At 42.5% G+C, this 24,195-nt stretch overlaps 1 protein-coding gene across 37 annotated transcripts in view; it reads left to right on the top strand.

Annotated features, from left to right (window-relative positions):
• The window catches only part of LOC139411206 (calcium/calmodulin-dependent protein kinase (CaM kinase) II beta 1), a 79,413-nt gene that overhangs the window by 8,598 nt on the left and 46,620 nt on the right, over positions 1-24,195 (top strand). For 25 of the 37 annotated variants that reach the window (XM_071157143.1, XM_071157153.1, XM_071157157.1 and 22 more), the window contains exons 2-6: positions 3,805-3,899; positions 18,573-18,632; positions 18,881-18,922; positions 19,438-19,492; positions 19,844-19,909. In XM_071157143.1, coding sequence (XP_071013244.1) covers positions 3,805-3,899; positions 18,573-18,632; positions 18,881-18,922; positions 19,438-19,492; positions 19,844-19,909 — 318 coding nt within the window. The remainder of the gene's footprint in view (positions 1-3,804; positions 3,900-18,572; positions 18,633-18,880; positions 18,923-19,437; positions 19,493-19,843; positions 19,910-24,195) is intronic. The other 12 variants (XM_071157144.1, XM_071157176.1, XM_071157173.1 and 9 more) reach the window with 1 other exon arrangement.

Genomic DNA, 24,195 nt, shown 5'->3' with positions numbered 1-24,195 from the left:
GAATTCTCCATGTGGACTATATTGAAGTGCACTTAATTTAGTATAACAGATTTTTAATATTGGGGCATCATTTCTACTTGAGTTTTGACTGTAGTGTTGCTTTTAATTCAATCCCTTTTTGACAGCATCCCCTTTTGATTTGAACTCAACCTTCCATACATATTAGAAGTGCTTAGAAAGTGACATTTTGGACCTGAATGCCAAAACATTCAGTTCACCCATTTTGCATACCTCTCCATATCATGAGACATCCATGTCTTCATCACTGGAAAAGATAAACGGTTTAGATTTATATTTTTTTCAAAGCTTACAAACAGGGTGTCAAACTATTAAAAAATAATAATAATAATAATAATATTCACGTCCATTATCTTGTAGCTTTCTAACTGTCTTATGGAAAAGGCTACATAGGCCTATGCTGTTTCTCTCTGTGGTGTGTTTAAGCCTCCCAAAAAGAGACCTGGCCGAGTGTGAACTTTCCAGGCGCAGTTGTTGTTGGTTGTGGTGTCTGTGAGTCTCAAATAAGTGTGTGCGTGTGTGTGTGTGTGTGTGTGTGTGTGTGTGTGAAAAATGAAAAAGAGTAAAACGTGTGTCTCTCAGTGTGTCTCTCTCCATTATATGTAGGGTGTGTGTGTGTGTGCTCGTCCATGTGTCTCTACCAGGCCCCATTACGTGCACTGACTGTGTAGCTTTCTGATTTCCCAGCAGCCTTCAGTCATTCCAGCTATGCGGGGCGAGGTGCGAGTGGCCCAGAAGAGGAGGGGAAAGGCCACACGGCCCCCATCCCCCTCCACCCCTCCATGCCCCAGTCGGCTGACAAGATAAATCACTTTAACGTCTCTTCAGAGAGATACAGGAAAAAATAAAGAGGTCTGTGTTAAGATATTGACTCTGGTAGCTGGGAGCTCTGCCTAGCCCACCTGCACACACAAACCAGCTGTGCTCAAGGCAGGGAAGACATGCAAGGAGTGTGGGCTTCACTCGGTCCTCCTTATGGATGTGTTGTTGAATTGTTTGTTTTTCCAAACGGTGTAATATCAGTGATAACGTCAAGCACGCCCCCCATTCTCATCGACGGGGCTGCAGTGGAGCAGGTTGAGAGCTTCAAGTTCCTTGGTGTCCACATCACCAATAAACTAACATGGCCCATGCAAACCAAGACAGTCGTGAAGAGGGCACAACAAAACCTATTCCCCCTCAGGAGACTGAAAAGATTTGGCATGGGTCCTCAGATCCTCAAAAAGTTCTACAGCTGCACCATCAAGAGCATCTTGACTGGTTGCATCACTGTCTGGTATGGCACGACAGAGGGTAGTGCGTACGGCCCAGTACATCACTGGGGCCAAGCTTCCTGCCATCCAGGACCTCTATACGGTGTCAGAGGAAGGCCCTAAAAATGGTCAAAAACGCCAGCCACCCTAGTCATAAACTGTCCTCTCTGCTACCGCACAGCAAGTGGTACCTGAGCGCCAAGTCTAGGTCCAAGAGGCTTCTAAACAGCTTCTACCCTCAAGCCATAAGACTCCTGAACATCTAATCAAATGGCTACCCAGACTATTTGCATTGCCCCCCCCCCCTCTCCCCCTCTTTTACACTGCTGCTATTCTCTGTTGTTATCATCTATGCATAGTAACTCTACCTACATGTACATATTACCTCAACTAAACGGTGCCCCCGCACATTGACTCTGTACCGGTACACCACTGTATATAGTCTCGCTATTGTTATTTTACTGCTGCTCTTTAAATACTTGTTACTTTTATTTCTTATTCTTATCCATATTTTTTTAAACTGCATTGTTGGTTAGGGGCTCGTAAGTAAGCATTTCACTGTTGTATTCGGCTCATGTGACTAATAACATTTGATTTGAAGGAGAAAGGAATGTTGTGAACTGGTGCAGTTAGTACAGTTTGATTTAGTTCAAACTGATAAAGCAAATATTTGTAACTAAACTGCTCTGATTCTTTTTGAACGTGGATTTTCATACTTCAGTAATATTGACATGAAAAGCGGGCAAACTTGGTTTAAAAAACAACAACAATCAAAAAACAACACATGCTTTTGTGTTTTTACCTTCTCACGTGTCACACTCACACACTGATCTGACAGTGTTTGCTGACTTTGTGGTGGGAACCTCAGGGGAACCTATTATCCAGACTTATAGTATATTCTATTACCACCAATAGCACGCCAGCCAAGGACAGAAGGCAGACACACTGCTGTGCTGGCAGAAAATGATATTAGAAAATACATTATAACAGTATAACATTCAGAGAAACTATGGCTCCTTCATAGCAATGTTAATGTTATACACTGTCATGATGTGCCCTGGGGGGGAGGATCACAGCCCCCCCTCCTCTCTCTCTCTCTCTCTCTCTCTCTCTCTCTCTTCACAGTTTTATGACGTTATGACAGGTCATAAATACCTGGTAGAAACTGCCATGCAGTATTGAGAGAGTCTACCAGAACAAAGAGAGACTTGGCCAAACTCCTAAATCCCCAAAATGGGAGAATGAAACAATATTTCCACTTCTGAGAATGTGGGAATGGTCCGTGGACAGTTAAGGGACAGTTATGATGAGTGTGTTTCATTTGGTGATCTCATGAAGGACAGGAAACACACATAACGATATCTCTTAAAGTGTAAATGTCCCAGCTGTCAGGTTTACATCTAAATATTGTGAAACGTATGTGATTAAACATGAAACTATTTGTGAAAATATGTAATGTGATATTCACCTTCTAAATGAGAGTATGGATTTTCATATAAAGATTAACTAGTCAGTGGCCACACCCCCGTGAGCCCAGACATCAGATTAGCGTCATAGAACCACACCTTCTTTGACCAAGGATAAAACCCTCTCCTGAAGAAATGTGCACCAGAGTAGAAAACATGCAGCTGACGTTGAAATAGTTGGCACTCCAAGTCTACCAAAGGACAAGACCATACCACGTGGAGATTTGGCTACACGGCTGGAAATGGTTAATCTCTGAGACTATACATCACTACAGAATAAGAGAAAATCTTAGATGTATAATTACTAGTCTGCACCTAGACATTACGTACGTCTAGAACGAGAATAGAGACAACCGATGAAGCATCTATTCTATGAGAACATTTCTGAATGGTACTCTGAAGCATCCATTCTAACCATCTACAGTCACCAAATACATTGTGTCTTCTGGGAAAGTTAACCAGAGACTGATAAACCCTACAGGACAATCGAGGATTTCAACAGAGAAGACAATTATATAAATATATATACATTGCAATTATTCTCAATGAGCGGCCGGCCGTTCATGGACAAAGGATTAGCATTTCAATCAATATAATTATAAACTTTGTGTAGTGAATCCATTTTGTTTTTCCCGCTCTTTCTCAGTCCCCACCCATTTCCTTTGACTACCAAGCCGTCATATCGGCTTAGCCCACTACGGGCTTTTCTATCATTGTTAGTAACTAATATCTACTGTTTGTTTGTGATGCATTTCTGTGATTATTTAATTAATTAGTAAATAAATAATTAAGCCAATTTGTATATTGCTGATTCATTATGGAAACTAGGATTCGTGCAGATAACCAAGAATTTTACTACATTTGGAATGAGACTAATGAGGTAAAGATTAATAATAATTAATAGAAGACTGTACTCGATAAGATAAAACATATCTGAAGAGAAATAGAGACTATAAAAACTTTACGTGGTGCCCCGACTTCCTAGTTAATTAAAGTTTACATGATTAGCTTAATCTAATCATTATATGTCTGACCGGATGTCCTGTTCCTTTTCTCTTTGTTTACAGGGGAGCCTTTTCAGTGGTGCGCAGATGTGTCAAGCTGTGTACTGGACAGGAATATGCCGCCAAAATAATCAACACTAAAAAGCTATCTGCAAGAGGTAAGCAATTTTAAGCTCTGTGCTATCTTTTTTAATGTTTACATTTAGGTTGCACTGTTGTATCCTACTATCCATGAACCATCTGAATAGGCCATGATCCAGGGTTGGTCAACCTTGGGGGACCCCTATTATTAATACTATTTACAAACACCTTATATTCATCAGCATTAAAAATACGTATCGTACAGTATACTGTATATTGTCATGAAAAAGCAATGGCCTGTATTTCCCACTCGTATTTGCCACTCGTCGTAATGTTAATCAGTATCACACGTGTTGGGTAACTGTTTTAGAAAAAGCCAAGGCCAAATGCCATGGCCATGAGATCCACTCAGGGCCTCTAGGTCCACAATGACTGCAGGGTGTGTTTCACGCCTCCAGCTGCACAGTGTAAATCTCCTGCTGCCGTCTCTGCCTTGTAACTGGAGCCCTAAGGCGGCTCTGCCCTGCCAGGTGTCAGCAGACCCGGGTTCAAATACTATTTGAAATCTTTCAAATACTTTTAGCATTTGCATGAGCCTGCCTTTGGTGCCAGATGGACAGAGTTTGCATTGTTCTTCTACAGCTATTTAATTGGTTCCATTGCACCAGGCAAACTCAATCAAGCACAGCTAAAGTATATGAATTGATTTCAAATAGTATTTGAACCCAGGTCTGACAGCCAGACAGATGAGGGCTACTTGTTATTGTGGTGAACAAACATTTCAACAGGTTTTAGTGGAGGGGATCCTCCTGGAACTTGAAGAGGACGGTGTTAGCTCTCTCTCTCTCTTTGTTTGGTGGCAACTGTCAGACTAGTTTTAGAATGACACAACAGGGACTTGAATATGGGTCGTTGGGGTCAATTCCACTTTTGACTTTGGGAATTAAAATGGCTGACCCCCACTCAGCTTGACACATTTTTTTTGTCCATTTTAAATGGTTGTGTTGCCTCAGGATGATCAGATGTCATAGATCTATTTTGATACAAATTATTTAGTTTGATTTGGAATCTTTTTGGTATTCATTTCCAGGCTGTTGTCTATACAGTAGCTGAATTGAAGATACAAGGACTAGTTTATCTCCAATCATTTTAGGCAACAGTTTGTTTTGAAGGCTCTGGCTGGCTGTCCTTCCTCGTAGTGGGCCTGGGGATCTAGGGACACATTAGTGAATGTAATGACATTACTGCCATGACCAGATTATCCTGCCTGCATTACCATAAGGCCCCGGCTAACACTAGTCACGCAGATTGACTTGATGAGACTGTTACACACCAGAAGTTTTAATCAGGGCAGAGAAAAAGGGGGAGAGAGAGAAAGTCAAAACAGCAGGTACAGGCTATGTTTCAACTTGTCAACTTGTCAAAGGAGTAGATAAGAATTTGTAAATAAGAATTTGTTCTTAACTGATTGCATATCTGTTATTTCATAGTTTTGATGTCTTCACTATTATTCTACAATGTAGAAAATAGTAAAAATATAGAACAATCCTGGAATGAGTAGGTATGTCCAAACTTTTGACTGGTACTTGCTGGAATGGAAAATATGGCGCTGTACAACATGACGGTCGGCTGTACAATACTGGGCTATTTAGCTAAAGAATCCCCGCAGGGCATGATGAAGGAGTAGGATGTCCTTGTAATAAGAATTTGTTCTTAAAGGCATTGTCAACTTAGTGTATGTTAACTTCTGACCCACTGGAATTGTGATACAGTGAATTATAAATGAAATAATCTGTCTGTAAACAATTGTTGGAAAAATCCCTGTGACATGCACACAGTAGATGTCCAAACTGACTTGCCAACACTATATTTTGTTATTAACAAGAAATGTATGGAGTGGTTGAAAAATTATTTTTAGTGACTTCCGACTTCAACTGTAGCTCAAGTTGGGGGGCGGGGGGTTCATACCTAGCTTGGCTATTAGACAATTCTTTAGTAAAGGTTGAATAATCTATTTTTCAGCTAATAGCCTATCCTGCTACGCTTGTGAAAAACTAATAATAACACTTTTCCCCCTTTCCACATGTTAAAGATTACAATTGATAGTGTTTTTAGCCACAATTGGCCACAACCCCAATTAATACATTTGGGCACAATCGATAGCTTGCTGGACATAGGGCTAGAATGTTGAGGGTTCAAAACCTGCTTCCTGCTTGTTTCATTACATTATTATGCCGGTCTCAGAGAAAATATACTGGATTGTTACTCCCATCTCGTTCTTCGCTCTTTTCCACGCGTCATTCAGCACGCTTGTGGGCGTGCTGGCAGGATGTACTGTTTTTTATTCTGTATATATGAATTACAAATCAGCCTTTACTTAAATCAGGTTTCTAGTCTATTGCATAGTTACAATGTGTAATCATTGATGTCCCAGGAGCAAGAGTGGTAAATACTGTTGAAGTGTATAATTGTAATACATACATGAAGGCACAGCGTCGTTCAAATAATGAAGTTTGATACACCTGGTATTGGATATGACTGATATCGCTAAATAGTGATTTTCATAATTTACTTTATGACCAAAAAATATACACAATAGTTGGTCTCTACATGAACTAACATTTTCCTCTCAGTTGTAAATGTTTTGCTTGACTCGTTATGACGTTATAACTACTTACATTTGCTTCCCCAATTGTGTTTTGTCAGCCATCTTTGCTGAAGAAAGTCACCATGGACGGGTGTCTGGAGTCAAATTCGTCATTGTAACCACTCGATATGATTGGCCATGTAAAAATATTGGGACCCAAATGCATATTGAGTGCTCTACCTCGTGGTCTGGAGCAATGAAGCTGTGACGTTGGGTACCTCTAAGTCCCGTGGTGTGAGCTTGCAACTTTTAAAGGAGGAACCACTGAATTACTTTTGATTACTAGAAAGTGTTTTACTCAATTATTTAGATCAATGGTAAGCTCACCCGTGATGTGATGAATTACAAATAGTAATTGCTATTAGCTAATTCATATTGTGGTTTCTGACAGCCGAGAGTTATCTAAATACATCAATCTTTCCTCAGTTAGCACTAGCACTAGGACTCATGTAGCCTACATTTTCCGGTTTGGTTGATTGTGTGTGCTGTCGCTACGTCTGTGAATGAATGAACATTGCATCCAAAAATAAACTGGTCGCATTCAGGACATAACTTTGTAAGGACTGTGTTTGTGCAAAATGTTTCTGTGAAAAAACAGTGTGGCTAGCTCAAATGCTGACTGCTGAAACTGAAACTGAATGTTCTAAATAAGCGTTCTTATCATACGGGTTTGAGTGTATGCTGCAAGGACCACTGTAGAATGATCACACACGTTTGTTGGTACATGTGAAAAGGTCAATTATAATCAACATAATAATTCACATTTCCTGTTTCTGCAGGGTTATTTTCCTGCTGTAGAAAACTGGCTCAACTTAAGATTCTACATCTCTATATACAGTGCATTTGGAAAGTATTGACTTTTTCCACATTTTGTTACGTTACAACCTTATTCTAAAATGTATTAAATAAATGAACATCTTCAGCAATATACACACAAAACCCCATAATGACATTTTGCAAATGTTTTAAAAATAAAAAACAGATACCTTATTTACATAACTATTCAGACCCTTTGCTATGGGACTCCAAATTGAGCTCAGGTGTATCCTGTTTCCATTTATTGTCCTTGATATGTTTATACCACTTGATTGGAGTCCACCTGTGGTAAATTCAATTGATTGGACATGATTTGGAAAGGCACATACCTATCGATATAAGATGCCACAGTTGGCAATGATTGTCAGCGCACAAACCAAGCCATGAGGTCGAAGGAATTGCCCGTAGCGCTCCGAAACAAGATTCTGTCGAGACACAGATCTGGGGAAGAGTACCAAAACATTTCTGCGACATTGAAGGTCCCTAAGAATACAGTGGCCTCCATCAGTCTTAAATGGAAGAAGATCGGAACCACCAAGACTTCCTAGAGCTGGCTGCCTTGCCAAACTGAACAATCAGGGGAGAAGAGCCTTGGTCAGGGAGGTGACCAAGAACCCAATGGTCAATCAGACAGCTCCAGAGTTACTCTGTGGAGATGGTTGTCCTTCTGCAAGGTTCTCCCATCTCTGCAGCACTCCACCAAACAGGCCATTATGGTAGTGTGGCCAGACGGAAGACACTCCTCAGTAAAAGGCACATGACAGCCCGTTTAGACTATGACAAAAGGTACCTAAAGGACTCTCAGGCCAATGAGAAGCAAGATTCTCTGGTTAGATGAAACCAAGATTGAACTCTCTGGCCTGAATGCCAAGCGTCATGTCTGGAGGAAACCAGGCACCGCTCATCACCTGGCCAATACCATCCCTACGGTGAAGCACGGTGGTGGCAGTATCATGCTGTGGGATTTTTTTCAGTGGCAGGGACTGGGAGACTTGTCAGGATTGAGGGAAAGAGGAATGGAGCAAAGTACAGAGATCCTTGGTGAAAACCTGCTCCAGAGCTCTCAGGACCTCAGACTGGGGCGAAGGTTCACCTTCCAACAAGACAATGACCCTTAGCACACAGCCAAGACAACGCAGGATTGGCTTCGGGCCAGGTCTCTGAATGTTCTTGAGTGGCCCAGCCAGAGCCCGGACTTGAACCCTATTGAACATCTCTGGAGAGACCTGAAAATAGCTGTGCAGTGACGCTCCCCATCCAACCTGACAGAGCTTGAGAGGATCTGCAGAGAAGAATGGGAGTAACTCCTCAAATACAGGTGTGCCAAGCATGTAGCGTCATACCCAAGAAGACATGAGGCTGTAATTGCTGCCTACGATGCTTTAACAAAGTACTGAGTAAAGGGTCTGAATACTTATGTAAAGGTGATATTTCTAATCCTGTTTTTGCTTTGTCATTATGATGTATTGTGTGTACATTGGGGGGGGGGGGGGCAATTACATCCATTTTAGAATGAGGCTGTAACGTAACAAAATGTGGATAAAGTGAAGGGGTCTGAATACTTGCTTAAATGCACTGTAGTTTGAAAAGAAAGGAAACATTATGTCTAATTGTGCTGTATTGTACTACTGTGTGTACAAAACCCTCAGAACAGCCTAAATTCCTCAGGGTATGGACTCTATGAGGTGTCGAAAGCATTCCACAGGGCCCATATTGACTCCAGTGCTTCCCACGATTGTGTCAAGTTGACTGGATGTCCTTTGGGTGGTGGACCATTCTTGAGCGTGAAAAGCCCAGCAGTGTTGCAGTTCTTGACACATTCAAACTGGTGCGCCTGGCACCTTACCCCGTTCAAAGGCACTTAAATATTTTGTCTTGCCCATTCACCCTCTGAATGGCACACATACACAATCCAGGTCTCAATTGTGTCAAGTCTTAAAAATCCTTTTTTTTTTTACCTGTCTCCTCCCCTTACACTGATTTGAAGTGGATTTAACAGGTGACATCAGTAAGGGATCATAGCTTTTGCCTGTATTCACCTGGTCAGTCTATGTCAAGTGTTCTTAATAGTTTGTGTACACAGTGTTTATACTCTCTACCTAAATGGCAGAAGATAGCTAGCTGTGTGTTATGTATCTACTGTACCTCAATATCCTAGTATTTGAGTTGAGGGGATGTAGGCTACGTGCTTAGATCAGTGGTCTCAAACAGCGATACTAGAACCCCTGGTGGTACTTGCCCTATCCACAGGGGGTACTTGAGAAGACTCATGAGACCATAGTCCTACTGGTAAAATGCACATGAGGGGGTGCTTCATGGCTACTGTTCTTGATGTTTCACTACATGGGCTTTAGTCAACATATTACCCATTCAAAGATACATTTCATTTTGGTGAAACAAATGGACATGAACATGATTTTGACTTATTTATGTTTTTGTTCAAATCAAATGTTGCAAGATATGATGAAATAGGCAATGGAGCAGGAGGATTTCGAGGAAAAGATAGTGAGATTGACAGATGAATGTGTGTGGGGGGGTGGGGGGGATAGAGATGGAGAAGGCACCCCAGGCACTTGGAAGCTGGGGGCCATGCGTCTGTGCTTCTACATGCCTTTAGCACGGGACTCTCATCTGACACACACACACACACACCCACCCACCGAGAGTCCTAATGCTAGCCTACTCGACTTGTATTGGATACAGTAGAAGATTCGGCCTGTCCCTTATTCCCTTATTCATGAGTAAGGTGGAAAATATGGTTGCCTTCCAATCCAATACCATGATGAGTCACAGTCATAAACTCTTCTCATAGACACCATTAGGTTAGAACAAACTCAGTCGTACATTACAAATGCCGTATCTTAATTTGAACCAGTTTCTCACAGCAGGAACATAATTCTGCAGCAACTGGAACTGTGAATTATTATGTGGATGATAATTCATATACATTTTTTTGTAGCAAGATGCCCAGCGCTTCAGGCCTCCTCCTCAAACCTCTCTCGCTCTCTCCCCACCCGCAAAATGTCAGTCCCATCTTGCACCATAGGTTACTCTTGTCTGTCCATCACGCATGTAAAGAACTAGCTTTCCTGCTCTATCCGCGCTGATTGGTGAAGTAATGTAAGGAACTAAATGTTTTTCAAAAATTATGATTTCACAGGTTAAAAAGGAACAGAAAGGAACAGAAAGGAACAATATATACCAATTTATAACAATATAGTACTTTTTAGGGGGGTCGAACGAGTTCAGAATTGTATTGTTCTGGTCGGAACAGTGGAATGGAATGAAAAGAATAGTGTTTCTGTTCAGAACGAAACAATTGGAAAATAATTTCAGTTACAACCCTTGGTTTAAACTGTCCAGTCCAGCAGACGAACAGCTAATGTCAGCTGCCACATGTCAGGGGTAGTGGGGTGGGGCTGTTGGCACAGCCCGCAGCCAATCCGAGAGCTTGTTTATTGATGTGAAGACTGGACAGTGTTGCAGGAGGTCAGCTATTGGGCCAATATATTCTCAATGGAAATATGAGACACTGTTTAGGAGATGATAGAGATTGGTGATGAGAGAGAGAGAGTGTGCGTGAGGGTGGTGTGTGTGCTGTTTCAGAATCACCTGCAATACAGTTGTAGTAGGATGACCTGTACTTAGGCCTATTTGTGTCATTATCTGGGTGTAAAATGACTGACTGACTGGGAGAAAATGGCCAAATTGTATCATCTCCCCATATGCTTCTTATGGCTATTGTGTCTTGGCATAATGAAAATGACAAGTGGTCATATTTTGGTTTGGTATTCCTTGAAACCCATGTCAATCTGGTGGAATATGAGATGTGGTGATGTGTTTGATACAAGTGTGTGTGTGTTTAATGTATTCCTTTATTGTTGCAGTCATGCCATAACATAGTCTTCTCCTCTTTCTTCTCCTTTCCTCAGTGACATGATGAGTCGCAGATAGTCAGTCTTCCCTCTCACACTCAAGCATTTAAAAACCTCAGACAGAAAGCACCAAAATAATGTTTACACACACTCAATATCATAGACTTACTCACAGTATCAGACATGCATACCCACACACAGAAACACACACAAATGTATGCACACAAGGGCAAAGTCACACTTTCTGTCTCGCTCTCATTCACTCTCACATGCGCATGGACGCATGAACACACACACGCACAGAGTGGAGTTCATCGATCGCTGTGGGGTTTTTGGGCAGCAGCGAGGTCGTTTCTGTGGATTTTTCTCACCCAGTGAACACATTGCTCATGGTCTCTTCTCCCCCTCCATCCCCTCAGGACCCATCCTCCACCTCCTTCTCTCCTCCTCTCCCTCTCCTCTCATCTCTTATTTACTCTGCTGCATAACAGAAAGGGAAGGCTGGGTGGATATAGGCTAGGCTAGCTGCTTCACGGCAAAACAGAAAACAGCTACAGCTACTATGGTGACAGAGAGGCAGAGATGTACTGGAAGAGCCTAGCTTACGGTTGACCGTAGTTTAACCTAAACACACACGGTTCATATAAAATTCAGCTCGCTATGGTATTTGTTTTTTGGTGTGGGAATCTTGACCCTGCCCAGCACACCTAACCCACACTCTCAATGTACTGTCAGTCCAAAGACAAAACCCATCCTGAATGTGACATTCGTCTGACATTTTACTGTATGTCTACTAGGGATGCAACGTACCGTGGGCCCACGGTTCAGTATGTATCACGGTTTGTGGGCCATGGCCCGGTTTCGGTATCTTTATATTGCTTGTATGACTCTCATACAGGGGACGAGTTTTTCAACACGTAGCTCTTCATCTCCTAATCCAGTACATAGTGAACCGTCACAGTGAGGTAGCTTTGAGTTGCTCTGGAGGTCCAACTATCAGTGGAGAGAGCTAGATAGGGTGTCTGTGTCAATTTGTTTTCAATTCTCTGTGATGTTTCATAGAGTGTGGGAATTACTTTGGTGCTGACATGGGTGCTGGAGGGGACATTGTAACGCGGCTCAATTTATTTCATCGGGTGACGAAATTCCGAGTCAGTAACCTCCGAATAGGGCTGCAAATCTTTGGCTATGAATACTCCCACTGCTTTCGTTATTTCTTTACGTTTTTCTGAATTTGTCGCAAATTGTTGTTGGAAGGCAGCAGTGAGTGATTGTTGAGTTTTCGCTAACGGGTGGACTCTCCTTGCTCCAGCTCCACCTGCAAGGGATAGGGCTGGGTGATGGCGACGTAAATGACACATCATGTTAGAAGTGTTTCCATTCGAGTAGTCGACAGTGGCAAAGCAATGCTCGCAGACTGTACTTTGTTTGTTTACGGTCTTCTTACCCTCGTCATCGTATTGAACGCTGAATCCAAAATGTTCCCACATAGCGGGTTTGAAAGACGGCGGTGCCTCTTCAATTTTGCTTCTCTCTGTCTCGCTAGCGCTCACAATTGTCATGTTGGAGCTGAGCTGAGAGAATATTTGTTTTTAGTTTCCCCTCTCATGGGGCCCCTTTAGGGAAGTTTCCTACTGAAATGTAATTGCAAATCTTCCATTGGTTGTTTAAGGGGGAGGGGGTTGCGCTCACTGCGGTTGCCACATTTTGAGACATTGCTGTGGAGTAAAGTTTGTCAGCCCTCAGGAGACCCCTATAAAGGCCTGGGGCCTCAAGCAGTTGCCTGCCAAACAAGCTGCATGTGTGGTTCTGTGGATCTGAATGTACAACGTGCGTGTAGTCTGCAGCGCAATAAACAAGTTTCGGGAAATTCTAGGAAAATGACAGGCATATCTTAATTCTGCGGTTCATGTGTGCGTATTGAACCATAGGGGGCGTACCGAACGGTTCGACAACATACTGTGTACCGTTGCATCCCTAATGTCTACACACAAACACCTGCTGTAGTAACACACATAGCACACATAAATAATTGTATAATGTATTGGTAATCCTGTAGTCCTCAGTATATCGGGATTTAGGTAGCTGGTTTCCTAACAAGTATCTCTATCTGTGGCCTACAGATGTGGGATCTTAATTTGATCACTCTTTTGTTGCTGAGAATTTTTCTGCATAGCAGGAAATGCAAAATGTCAGGCTTGATTTGCCCGAACAAAAAATGCACCAACCCCTAAAGAAAACTCATTAAAACTCCTTAATTATAATGCACAATAAATCACATTTCCTGTTGCTGCAGGATTATTTTCCTGCTGTAGAAAACTGGCTTAAATTAAGATCCTACGTATGGGCCATTTTGGAGTAAAACATGGACTATTACGAGACCAGATCTGTCTATTGATTGAACAAGCAGTTTCAGTCAATGTCTGTCTCCTACAGGTTTAGCTTTCATCGATTGACAGAAGGTGGTAAAAGACTAAATAAGATCTTCTCTGTCTGAGTGGAAGTGGGCAGTGGGTAGTAGGTACACAGTGCAGTTGTATTTTAGCAGCGCTTATGTGAAGAGGCTTTGCTATTGGCAAAGACCAGCTAGAAAGAAAAAGACAGCTGTTATATAATAAATCAAAATAACTTTATTTACAAGTGCTGGCTGTCTTTGGTTGGCTTGTTGCTGGTCGATAGAGAAGCTTTTGGGTACATCTCAGTAGTCTCAACTCTCTTCATCTCAGAAACTCTTGGATGCATCTCAATAATCTAATACTCTCCTCTTCTGTTTTCCTTCATCTGCACTGATTGTGATATGGTGGTTGCCTACACCACCAGCCTACACGTGTTTTCACCTGTCCAGTGTTTTCACTCCAATTAGGATGAAGGAAAGGAGACAAGATAGAGATCGAAACTAAAACAGGAAATGCCCGTGCTCAGGTCTGTTCAACGCTGGTCCGACCAATCTGAACCACCGCTTTTAATCATGGCAAGGCGACCGGAAACATGACCGAATACAAAGTGTAGCTATTCGCTCCGCAAGGCAATCAAACAAGCTAAGCGTCAGTATAGTAGAGTCGCAATTCAACGGCTCAGACACAAGACGTATGTGGCAGGGTCTATAGTCAATCACAGATTACAAAAAGAAAACCAGCCCCGTCGTGGACACTGGCGTCTTGCTCCCAGACAAACTAAACAACTTCTTTGCTCGCTTTGAGGACAATACATTGCCACTGACACAGTCCGCTACCAAAAACTGCAGGCTCTCCTTCACCGCAGCCAACTTGAGTAAAACATTTAAATGTGTTAACCCTCGCAAGGCTGCAGGCCCAGACGGCATCCCTAGACATGTCCTCAGAGCATGCGCAGACCAGCTGGCTGGTGTGTCTACGGACATATTCAATCAATCCCTATCCCAGTCTGCTGTTCCCACATGTTTCAAGAGGGCCACCATTGTTCCTGTTCCCAAGAAAGGTAACTGAGCTAAACGACTATCGCCCCGTAGCACTCACTTCCGTCATCATGAAGTGCTTTGAGAGACTAGTCAAGGATCATATCACCTCCGCCCTACCTGACACCCTAGACCCACTCCAATTCGCTTACCGCCCCAATAGGTCCACAGACGATGTAATCGCAATCACACTGCACACTCCCCTAACCCATCTGGACAAGAGGAATACCTATGTAAGAATGCTGTTCATTGATTACAGCTCAGCATTTAACACCATAGTACCCTCCAAACTCGTCATTAAGCTTGAGACCCTGGGTCTCGACCCCGCCCTGTGCAACTGGGTCCTGGACTTTCTGATGGGCCGCCCTCCAGGTGGTGAGGGTAGGAAACAACATCTCCACCCCGCTGATCCTCAACACTGGGGCCCCACAAGGGTGCATTCTCAGCCCTCTCCTGTACTCCCTGTTTACCCATGACTGCGTGGTCATGCACTACAGACGACACTACAGTGGTAGGCTTGATTACCAACAACGACGAGACGGCCTACAGGGAGGAGGTGAGGTCCCTCTGAGTGTGGTGTCAGAAAAATAACCTCACACTCAATGTCAACAAAACAAAAGAGATGATCGTGGACTTAAGGAAACAGCAGAGGGATCACCCCCTTATCCACATCGACGGGACAGTAGTGTAGAAAGTGGAAAGTTTAAAGTTCCTTGGCGTACACATCATGGACAAAGTGAAATGGTCCACCCACACAGACAGTGTGGTGAAGAAGGCGCAACAGCGACCTCAAGAGGCTGAAGAAATTTGGCTTGTCACCGAAAACACTTACGAACTTTTACAGATGCACAATCGAGAGCATCCTGTCGGGCTGTTTCACCGCCTGGTACGGCAACTGCTCCGCCCACAACCGTAAGGCGCTCCAGAGGGTAGTGAGGTCTGCACAATGCATCACCGGAGCAGTTGCTGCCAACATACTGACTCAAATCTCTAGCCACTTCAATAATTAAAAATTGGATGTAATAAATGTACCACTGGTCACTTTAAACAATGGAACTTTATATAATGTTTACATACCCTACATTACTCATTTTTATGTATATACTGTACTCTATACCATCTACTGCATCTTGCCTATGCCGCACGGCCTTGCTCATCCATATATTTATATGTACATAGTCTTATTCATTCCTTTACACGTGTGTGTATAAGGTAGTTGTTGTGAAATTGTTAGATTACTTGTTAGATATTGCTGCAAGGTCAGAACTAGAAGCACAAGCATTTCGCTACACTGGCATTAACATCTGCTAACCATGTGTATGTGACCAATAAAATTTTATTTGATTTCTGATTATTGAGATACACCTTATATGTGTGACCTATTGCTAAGTGACTGTTACAATTTGAATAGGTTTTGAATGTGATAGAGACTGTTGGACAGTGAGAGGGGGGTGTTGCTTAATATTCAAATGAGGGCCAGGAGGCCGGCCAATTGTGTGGAGTTCACCTTGAGGTGAAAGAACACTGGGATTCGAAATACAGACGGTATGGGGGGTTGGGGGCTGCGGGGTGCATGCTATAAGTATAACTATAAAAATGTAAGATGTGTCAAATAAATTATATCCAGCTCAGGGCTCCAGCTTTGCATTTGGTTTGCAAACTTGTTAGGTAACTGGCTAGATTTATGGGCTCTTGAGTGGCGCAGCGGTCTAAGGCACTGCATCTCTGTGCTAGAGGCATCACTACAGACCCTGGTTCAATCCCGGGCTGTATCACACCGTGCCGTGACTGGGAGTCCCATAGGGCAGTGCACAATTGGCCCAGTGTCGTCCGGATTATGGTTTGGCCGGTGTAAATAAGAATTTGTTCATAACTGGCTTGGTTAAATAATGGTTAAATAAAAAAATGTGAAGATCAAGCTTCTTCGTTACAGCAGAGAGCCTGAGTACCAGTCTCTTTAGCTAACATTCCATTCCTTGTAATTGCCAAAGACACTGGCCTTTCTGTCATCTTCAAGTATGAACATTCTATCATTAATGGCCTCAGGAGAACAGAGGAGTTGATCCTGATTCGATAATCCTCACATCTATCCTCCAATCAAAATGACTATCCAAATATTATACAATGGGTGGGGGGTGGGTCTAATCCTGAATGCTGATTGGTGTCTATTCCACATATTGCCACCAGCTTAATCTGTGACATTAAAATGCCCATTTACTTTGTTCAGTCTGACTGTGCAATCCACTGTTTTATCAGCTCAGACAGACAATTTAAACATTTGATCTCCACTATAAAAAGCATCTAGACATGATCTCAGATTCCTTTTAGACTAACATTTAGTTTTCAACAGCGGAGATTCGTGTCGACCTTGCTGTCTGTCCCTCAAACATTTGCAACATTGCTTCAATATACAAATTCAATCTCCAGCTGTCGCATAGTAATGAACGTGTCGGGAGTCAGGATGAGCCATACTGGCAGGCAGGCAGCTTTTCTCAGCCAGTCAAAATCAGCATAATCTTTATGGATATAGAAAGAAATATCAATAGAAAACAGGTCAAACGAAACAAATTGCAGCTGGTTTGCAGTATTTCCAGCTTCCGTTTGAAGTGATCGTGTTAGCTAGCTGTGCTGTTGGCTAGCTCCTCTGAACAATAGTGTCCTGACGAGGGAGCATTTTCTATGCCAGGTAAAATTGTGCGTCATTAGCTCATTGTTAAATGTCACTTGAAAACAGCTTAAATAAATGCAAATGCAGCTACTTTGTTGTTGTTCTGGCTGTACTCTTTGAAGTAACTGTAGGTTAGCCGTAGTTGGCTATCTAGCAAGCAAGGAATAAGAACGTTGCCAGTCAGTATGGCAATAGAACATTTAGAACGAACGACTGGATCAACTCCATAGATATAGAACAAAAAGGCTTAACAAATGGGTCGCGTCTCTGGCAACCGAACTGATAGAACCAACAACAAGCCGGCTTGGGTAGCAACCCTAGATTTGTGTTGGGACTATTTCTTGTGTAAGGATGAAATCGTATGAATAAATAATTTTTTCATAAATCATTATTTGAATATGTTGATAACCCATTGTATAAAAGTGATAATGCTCTTGAAGCCGGTGTTAAGAGGATACAGTATATTGGCACATTTTTCCGCGCCTAACAACACCCGATTTCTCGGGTATTATCACCTAATTGGAACTATATCACTTTTTTTTCTCCACAGAACATGTTGGCATCCATTTTTTGTTTGTCCAGAGGAAACCAATCTGTCAAAATGTGCTAGCTCATGTCTAAATTCTCTTGCTTACCTAACAGCTAAATGTTTATTTTTAACTTTGTTATAATTATATTTTCGAGGCTCATGATGTTGTCATGGAAAATATGAATGTTATTTCCAACAACCAATGAGCAACTCCGCCATAAACCCATCTGCATATTGAACGTTGAGATTCCCGAAAAGCCAGTTTCTTTGGCAATGACATGGAGTGGCAAGGAGTGGAATGTTAGCTAAAAAGACTGGTACCCAGTCTAGAGACATTCAATCCCCTCCTGGATCAAGATCCCCGTTGCCCCAAAAATTTGTGGGGTGCACGTCCGGTAATACTGTATACCCCGGTATGGTACAGAAACGGCATGACGATTTGAACATCTGTTTACCGCCAAACCCTAGTACAACTTATGTCACTTTTATGATAATCTCCAACTTGCATTCCATGGCAGTTAGTCAGTCACTAGGCAGTCTACATTTTGTCAACTCCACTCTGTCAGAAATGCTTTTAGGCCTGGGTCCCTCCCTCGTCCAAGCAGCCAGTGGCGCTGTACTAAAGAGATGCTGACACACAAGTTGTATCCATTTGTTCTGTTACACTTATGTGCATTTATGTATTACACCAAAATAAAGTGTCGTCAACGTATATAAGTTTATATTGCATCTGTTACAGTATTCAGGCCTGTGTGTGTAAGTGTTTGTTATTTCCTCCTCAGATCACCAGAAGCTAGAGAGAGAGGCCCGTATTTGTCGCCTGCTCAAGCACTCCAACATCGGTGAGTCTTTCTGTAACTAACCAACGCACCAAAGCACTGTCCACCTACCTACACAGTATGCTGCAATATGCTGCTTCAATCTGCCATTTATCAATCTTCAATATATCTATATACATACATGTATACATATATTCTGCCATATAAAGTTTGCTGATTCAACGATCTATCATCTATAATGAGTCTATATGAATCTCTAAGCCGGCACAAAGTTTTGATATCTGCGTCTTGTTTGACTATTCCACATTCAGTACCATGGCGACGGAAGGCTCAGGTTCCTGGGTCTGGCCTCGGTGCGTTTTGATTTATCCTTCCGTTGCCATGCATTATTACTGGCCAAGTATGAATAAAAGGCTTTTTAACGTGAGAGTGCCTTGAGTTGACATTTTTTGGGGAGTTTTTTGCCCCCTAATGCTTTTGCAGTGTTCGCACTACCTGATTGTTCGCACTTCTTCTTGTTGCTTGTTCCAAGTCATTCTTTATCCCCCTGTTTCCACATGAACGTACAGCTCTCGGACAGCTACTTTAGTATCAAAGAAGCACTCTTCCACTGTTTCATTGAGCCTTATACTGTACACTTTAATCCAAATGCCATGATGTGTTTGAAATCAGAGAGCTATTTGGAAAAAGGTTTTACGTGCAACGATCTTGATATGTGGTTGTCTTAGCTATTTTGGTTGACTGCACCGATTGCTGATTGATGCTCTGGATAAGAGTGTCTGCTAAATGACCAAATGTGAATGTATACAGATTTCATTTGACCCCTCCATGGCTTAGTTCTCCCTCTCTTTCTCTCTCTCTCTTTCAGTTCGTCTTCATGACAGTATATCAGAGGAAGGCTTCCACTATCTCCTATTTGACTTGTAAGTTCTCTCTCTCTCTCTCCTCTCCTTTTTTACAAATGTTTTACCTCTTTACACCTCTGTCATTTGTCTATCCACTCACTAAAATCCCCCTACTCTTTTACACTACTCTCCTCTCTTATACCCTCCCTCGCTCTCTCCCATGAGATTCTGCCGGTTAACAGTACTAGTTCTAGTTTCCATAGTAACAGCTGGCACTGAGGATGAGAGGATGAGAGAGAGTAGGGTTGCCGAGGGTAACGGGAGTCCTGGTGTAGCAAGCCGGAGCGAGAGGTGCTTCAGACCTGACTGAGCGGAATGCTGATGAGCTGCTCTGATTGGTTAATGAGCTTGTCTCTGATTTGTTGACAGGGTGACTGGAGGGGAGCTGTTCGAGGACATCGTAGCCAGAGAGTACTACAGTGAGGCTGATGCCAGGTAAGACTGGCACATACAGTACATGTCTCTCTCTCTCTCCCTCTCTCTCTTTTTTCCTTCTTCTGCTCTCACTCTCTCTTTTTCTCAGTTTCTCTCCCTCCTTTTCTCTCTTTCTTTCTCTATCGCTTTCTCACTCCATCTCCCTTTCTTGTTCTCCTTTCACTATCCCACTCTCCTTTTGCTTCTTCCATCCTCTTCTGCCTTGTTTTTTGCCCACACCCTGAATCTCAATACACCAGTGTTTTTTCGAAAACCAGAGGCGCAACATCGCGAAACTTCCGGGGCCGCTTGCGAAGTAGACTGCAGACTAGACCAGGGTTTGGGGTTTGGCAAGTCAATGGGAGAAGTAAAAAATCCGTACATAGTTGTTCATTTTCTCGTTTTTATTTTTAACAAGTTTTCATTTTCATCAACTTTATATCAAAGGAGTGTCTTTGATTTAACGGCTTGCACATGCTCAGTTTGGGGCAACACGACCGTTAGACCCGGTGACGGGTCTAACGGCCATGACATCGTCTACAAGAGTGATCAGGGATTTGAGAGGCAGTTTTTCTGCCTATCTTCAAACTGTACTGTCTTTGTCAGTACTTTGAAGCAGCTTCCTATTCTCAGGTCTGACTTGGTTTGATAAGGTGCAAGAGAAGCACTATTATCAAAGGCTCTGGGAAAGAGAAGTGGAACGTCATCGCTGTCATATATCTAGCTCTTTGAGATATGCGATAATAAGGACATCGGACCAAGGGAAGGAAGCCAGTGGAGAGTATTGAGATTGACCCCATCTGTGTCTCAGTAGCCATACTGTCTAGTCCAGTCAGATATGAGCTATAAGCACTGATCTGGAGACGGATATTAGAACAGTGAAGGACACCTTGTCCTTCTGCAGCCTCTCTCTGTGCTTCCTTTATCCTCATCTCTCTCTCTCTCTCTCTCTCTCTCTCTCTCTCTCTCTCTCTCTCTCTTTCGTTCTCTTTCTCGTTCTCTTTCACTTTCTGTCACTCATTTTCTCTCCCCCTGTCCCACATTCTCTCATTTTCTGTCATCTCTCTCTTCCTTTCACTGACGCTGTGTGGCTACCTCTACAGCTACCCTATCAGAGCAGTACTCTAGCACACATATACAAACAAACACACCACAGGGCAGGGTGGGGTAAGGTCACTTTGGGTGGGGCAAGGCCTTATCTCCAGTGAGTGTATTCTGCCAGTCTTTCACTCCTGATATTACAACCCACACACAATGGCTGTTTGGAGGAGGCACATCACACACATTGGTTAATGTGTGAATTGGTAAGGGAGAGTGTGTGTGTGTTTGGACCTGTGTGTGAAAGTTGGGGTGTGTGTGAAACAAAGTATGTGTAAAGACAAGTGTGCATCTGTCTATGCACTGAATGTCAATGTGTGAATATGGAGATGATGAGAGTAGGTGTGTGTGTCAGTCATCCAGGTCAGCCTTGCCCCCTGTTTCCTAGGAGACCAGCAATAACTGGGCCTTTTAATTAACTGACATAATTAGTCACACACAAAAAAAAATGTATAGCTTAAAATTGTAGATATATTTTTTCTGGCATGTACTGGAGTTGCCATGGCAGAACACAAAACAGGACATTAATTGTTTTCTGGCATTAGACAGAAGCAAAATGTTTTCGACGTTGTTAGCTCAATGAATATGAATTCACCCAAAATAAAACATATATGGGCAGTGTGAAGAGTGTGACTGGGGTTTCTCTGTCCTCCATAGGACCTAGTAAACAGAGAAGTCCATGGGAGGGAGAGAGGGAGAGAGAGAGTCAAATGGGCACGGAATGTAATCAGAAAATTCCCCTCTACTCACGGATTAAAAAGCACTTAAATGTCCCCTTACGGCCTATCTAATAACCACAGACTGTCTCCAATAAACTCACTGAGCTGATCCATAACAGAGCATTATTCCACTCTAGGGTTGCAAAATCTGCGGAGCCACTGTAGGGGGCAATTTGTTTCTTTTTTTGGGGGGGGGGGGGGTATTTTTTTATGTGAACATTTTTTATTTTATAAACCTCCCTAGCTGCAACAGAATACAATTTGTATGTCACTGCGTCCAGTATGAAGGAAGTCAGAGGTAGTTTCACGAGCAAATGCTAACTAGCAATGACTGGAAGTGTACAGGAACAGTTAGTCTGCTAGCTGTTCCTTGTTCATCCGACTCTGGGGAAGTACATACATGGCTTAATTTCCAAAATCTCGAACTATCCCTTTAATATGGAGGAAATTACAGTCGTTGGAGCCAATTACATAGTTTTTTCTGTATGGAGAATTCTTAGGCCAGTTAGTCAATGTAAGCCCACCATGCAGAAAATATATTGAACTATACAGTACCAGTCAAAAGTTTGGACACGCCTACTCATTCAAGGGTTTTTCTTTATTTTTACTATTTTCTACATTGTAGAATAAGTGAAGACCTCAAAAATATGAAATAACACGTGACCGACCGGCTCAAATCAGTCGTATGTGTGTGTTTTTTACATTGGATAAAAGTAGAGACTCCGAGCTACAAAATGGTATATCATACACTGCATTTGAGGAACAATGGGAAAATAATTATGCTTTGAAAGTTGATAAACTTGTAAACTCACTTTTGAGAAAATGGCCTTTGAATGTTTTGGTACTACTTCTGGAGAGCCCTTTGTCAACACCAAATCAGCATCGTTCACACCGTCTTAAGTTTTAGTACCATCTATCTCTTTAAGGGTAGATCCGAACGTTATGTACTAAGAACAGCAGTCAAGCACCCAAGCTAACTTGCCAACTACTTCCAGACACAAATTAGAGAGCAGCTCACTGAACATTACTCGTCCTAGCAGAGCTGGTTAGGCTGTTATGTTATCCAGAGCGTTGATGACTGCAACTGTGCTCTCAGATTGTCTGTTCAAAAAAATAATTGCGTTGAGTGCACACTGGACGCTCTGGCCGATGAGTAGGGTTGATTCGAACGTTCTGACCTCACAACGGCAGTCAAGCACCCAAGCTAACTGGCTAACATTGGCTAGCTTGCTAGCTACTTCCAGACACATAATGAGAGAACACCACACTTTGACCATTTTACTCACCCTAGCAGAGCTGGTTAGGGTGTTTTCATGTTATCCAGAGCGTTGGTGACTGTAACTGTGCTGCTGGCAACAATTTAACTCTGAAAATCTTTGGAGGGAGTTGAAAGCCCGTGTTGACCAGCAACAGCCCCAAAACATCACTGCTCTAGATGAGATCTGCATGGAGGAATGGGCCAAAATACCAGCAACAGTGTGTGAAAACCTTGTGAAGACTTACAGAAAACGTTTGACCCCTGTCATTGCCAACAAAGGGTATATAACAAAGTATTGAGATAAACTTTTGTTATTGACCAAATACTTATTTTCCAAATAAATTCATTAAAACCCTACAATGTGATTTTCTGGATTTTTTTCCCTCATTTTGTCTGTCATAGTTGAATTGTATCTATGATGAAAATTACAGGCCTCTCTCATCTTTTTAAGTGGGAGAACTTGCACAATTGTTGGCTGACTAAATACTTTTTTGCCCCACTGTATGCCTAGTTTCCTGAAACGGGTCACATATGGAGTCATGTAGTAACCAAAAAAGTATTAAACAAATCTAAATATATTTCATATTTGAGATTCTTCAAAGTAGCCACCGTTTGCCTTGATGACAGCTTTGCACACTCTTGGCATTCTACAATGTAGAAAATAGTAGAAATAAAGAAAAACTCTTGAATGAGTAGGTGTGTCCAAACGTTTGACTGGTATTATATATATTTTATTTTTATACCATCTTTGAGAATCATCAATCAAATAAAAGCTAGACCGTCAGGGAGAATCTGCTTTACAACAGCAACATGTTATTTACGCTGCCAGGATACCTTTCTAGCTAATAGACCAAGTTAGAGTTTACACTTCCTCTTCACATGAATTGGGGGGTCGCTAACATGATGGGGGTTCCTGGGTCGCCTGTTTGTTCCTGTGCAAGAACATTTTGAAATCCCCTGGTATAAACTACTTTATAAACGGGGTGGCTCGAGCCCTCAATGCTGATTTGGCTGATAGCCATGTCCACTTATGCGTCGTGTGTGTGTGTGTGTGTCCTCCCACTCAGTATCCATCCTGCAGGCTGTCTTCCTGTTCTGCTATTAGTCACATTATATCCTGCACATTTAACTCCTTCACTACACACACACACACACACACACACACACACACACACACACACACACACACACAAGTGGTAAAGGCACATTAACCCCTTCACTGCGCAATTTTT

The sequence above is a fragment of the Oncorhynchus clarkii genome, chromosome 6 (genome assembly GCF_045791955.1).
Source record: "Oncorhynchus clarkii lewisi isolate Uvic-CL-2024 chromosome 6, UVic_Ocla_1.0, whole genome shotgun sequence".
Classification (NCBI taxonomy): domain Eukaryota; kingdom Metazoa; phylum Chordata; class Actinopteri; order Salmoniformes; family Salmonidae; genus Oncorhynchus; species Oncorhynchus clarkii.
The sequence above is the reverse complement of the archived record's forward strand: the minus strand, read 5'-3'. Positions and strand labels throughout refer to the sequence as shown.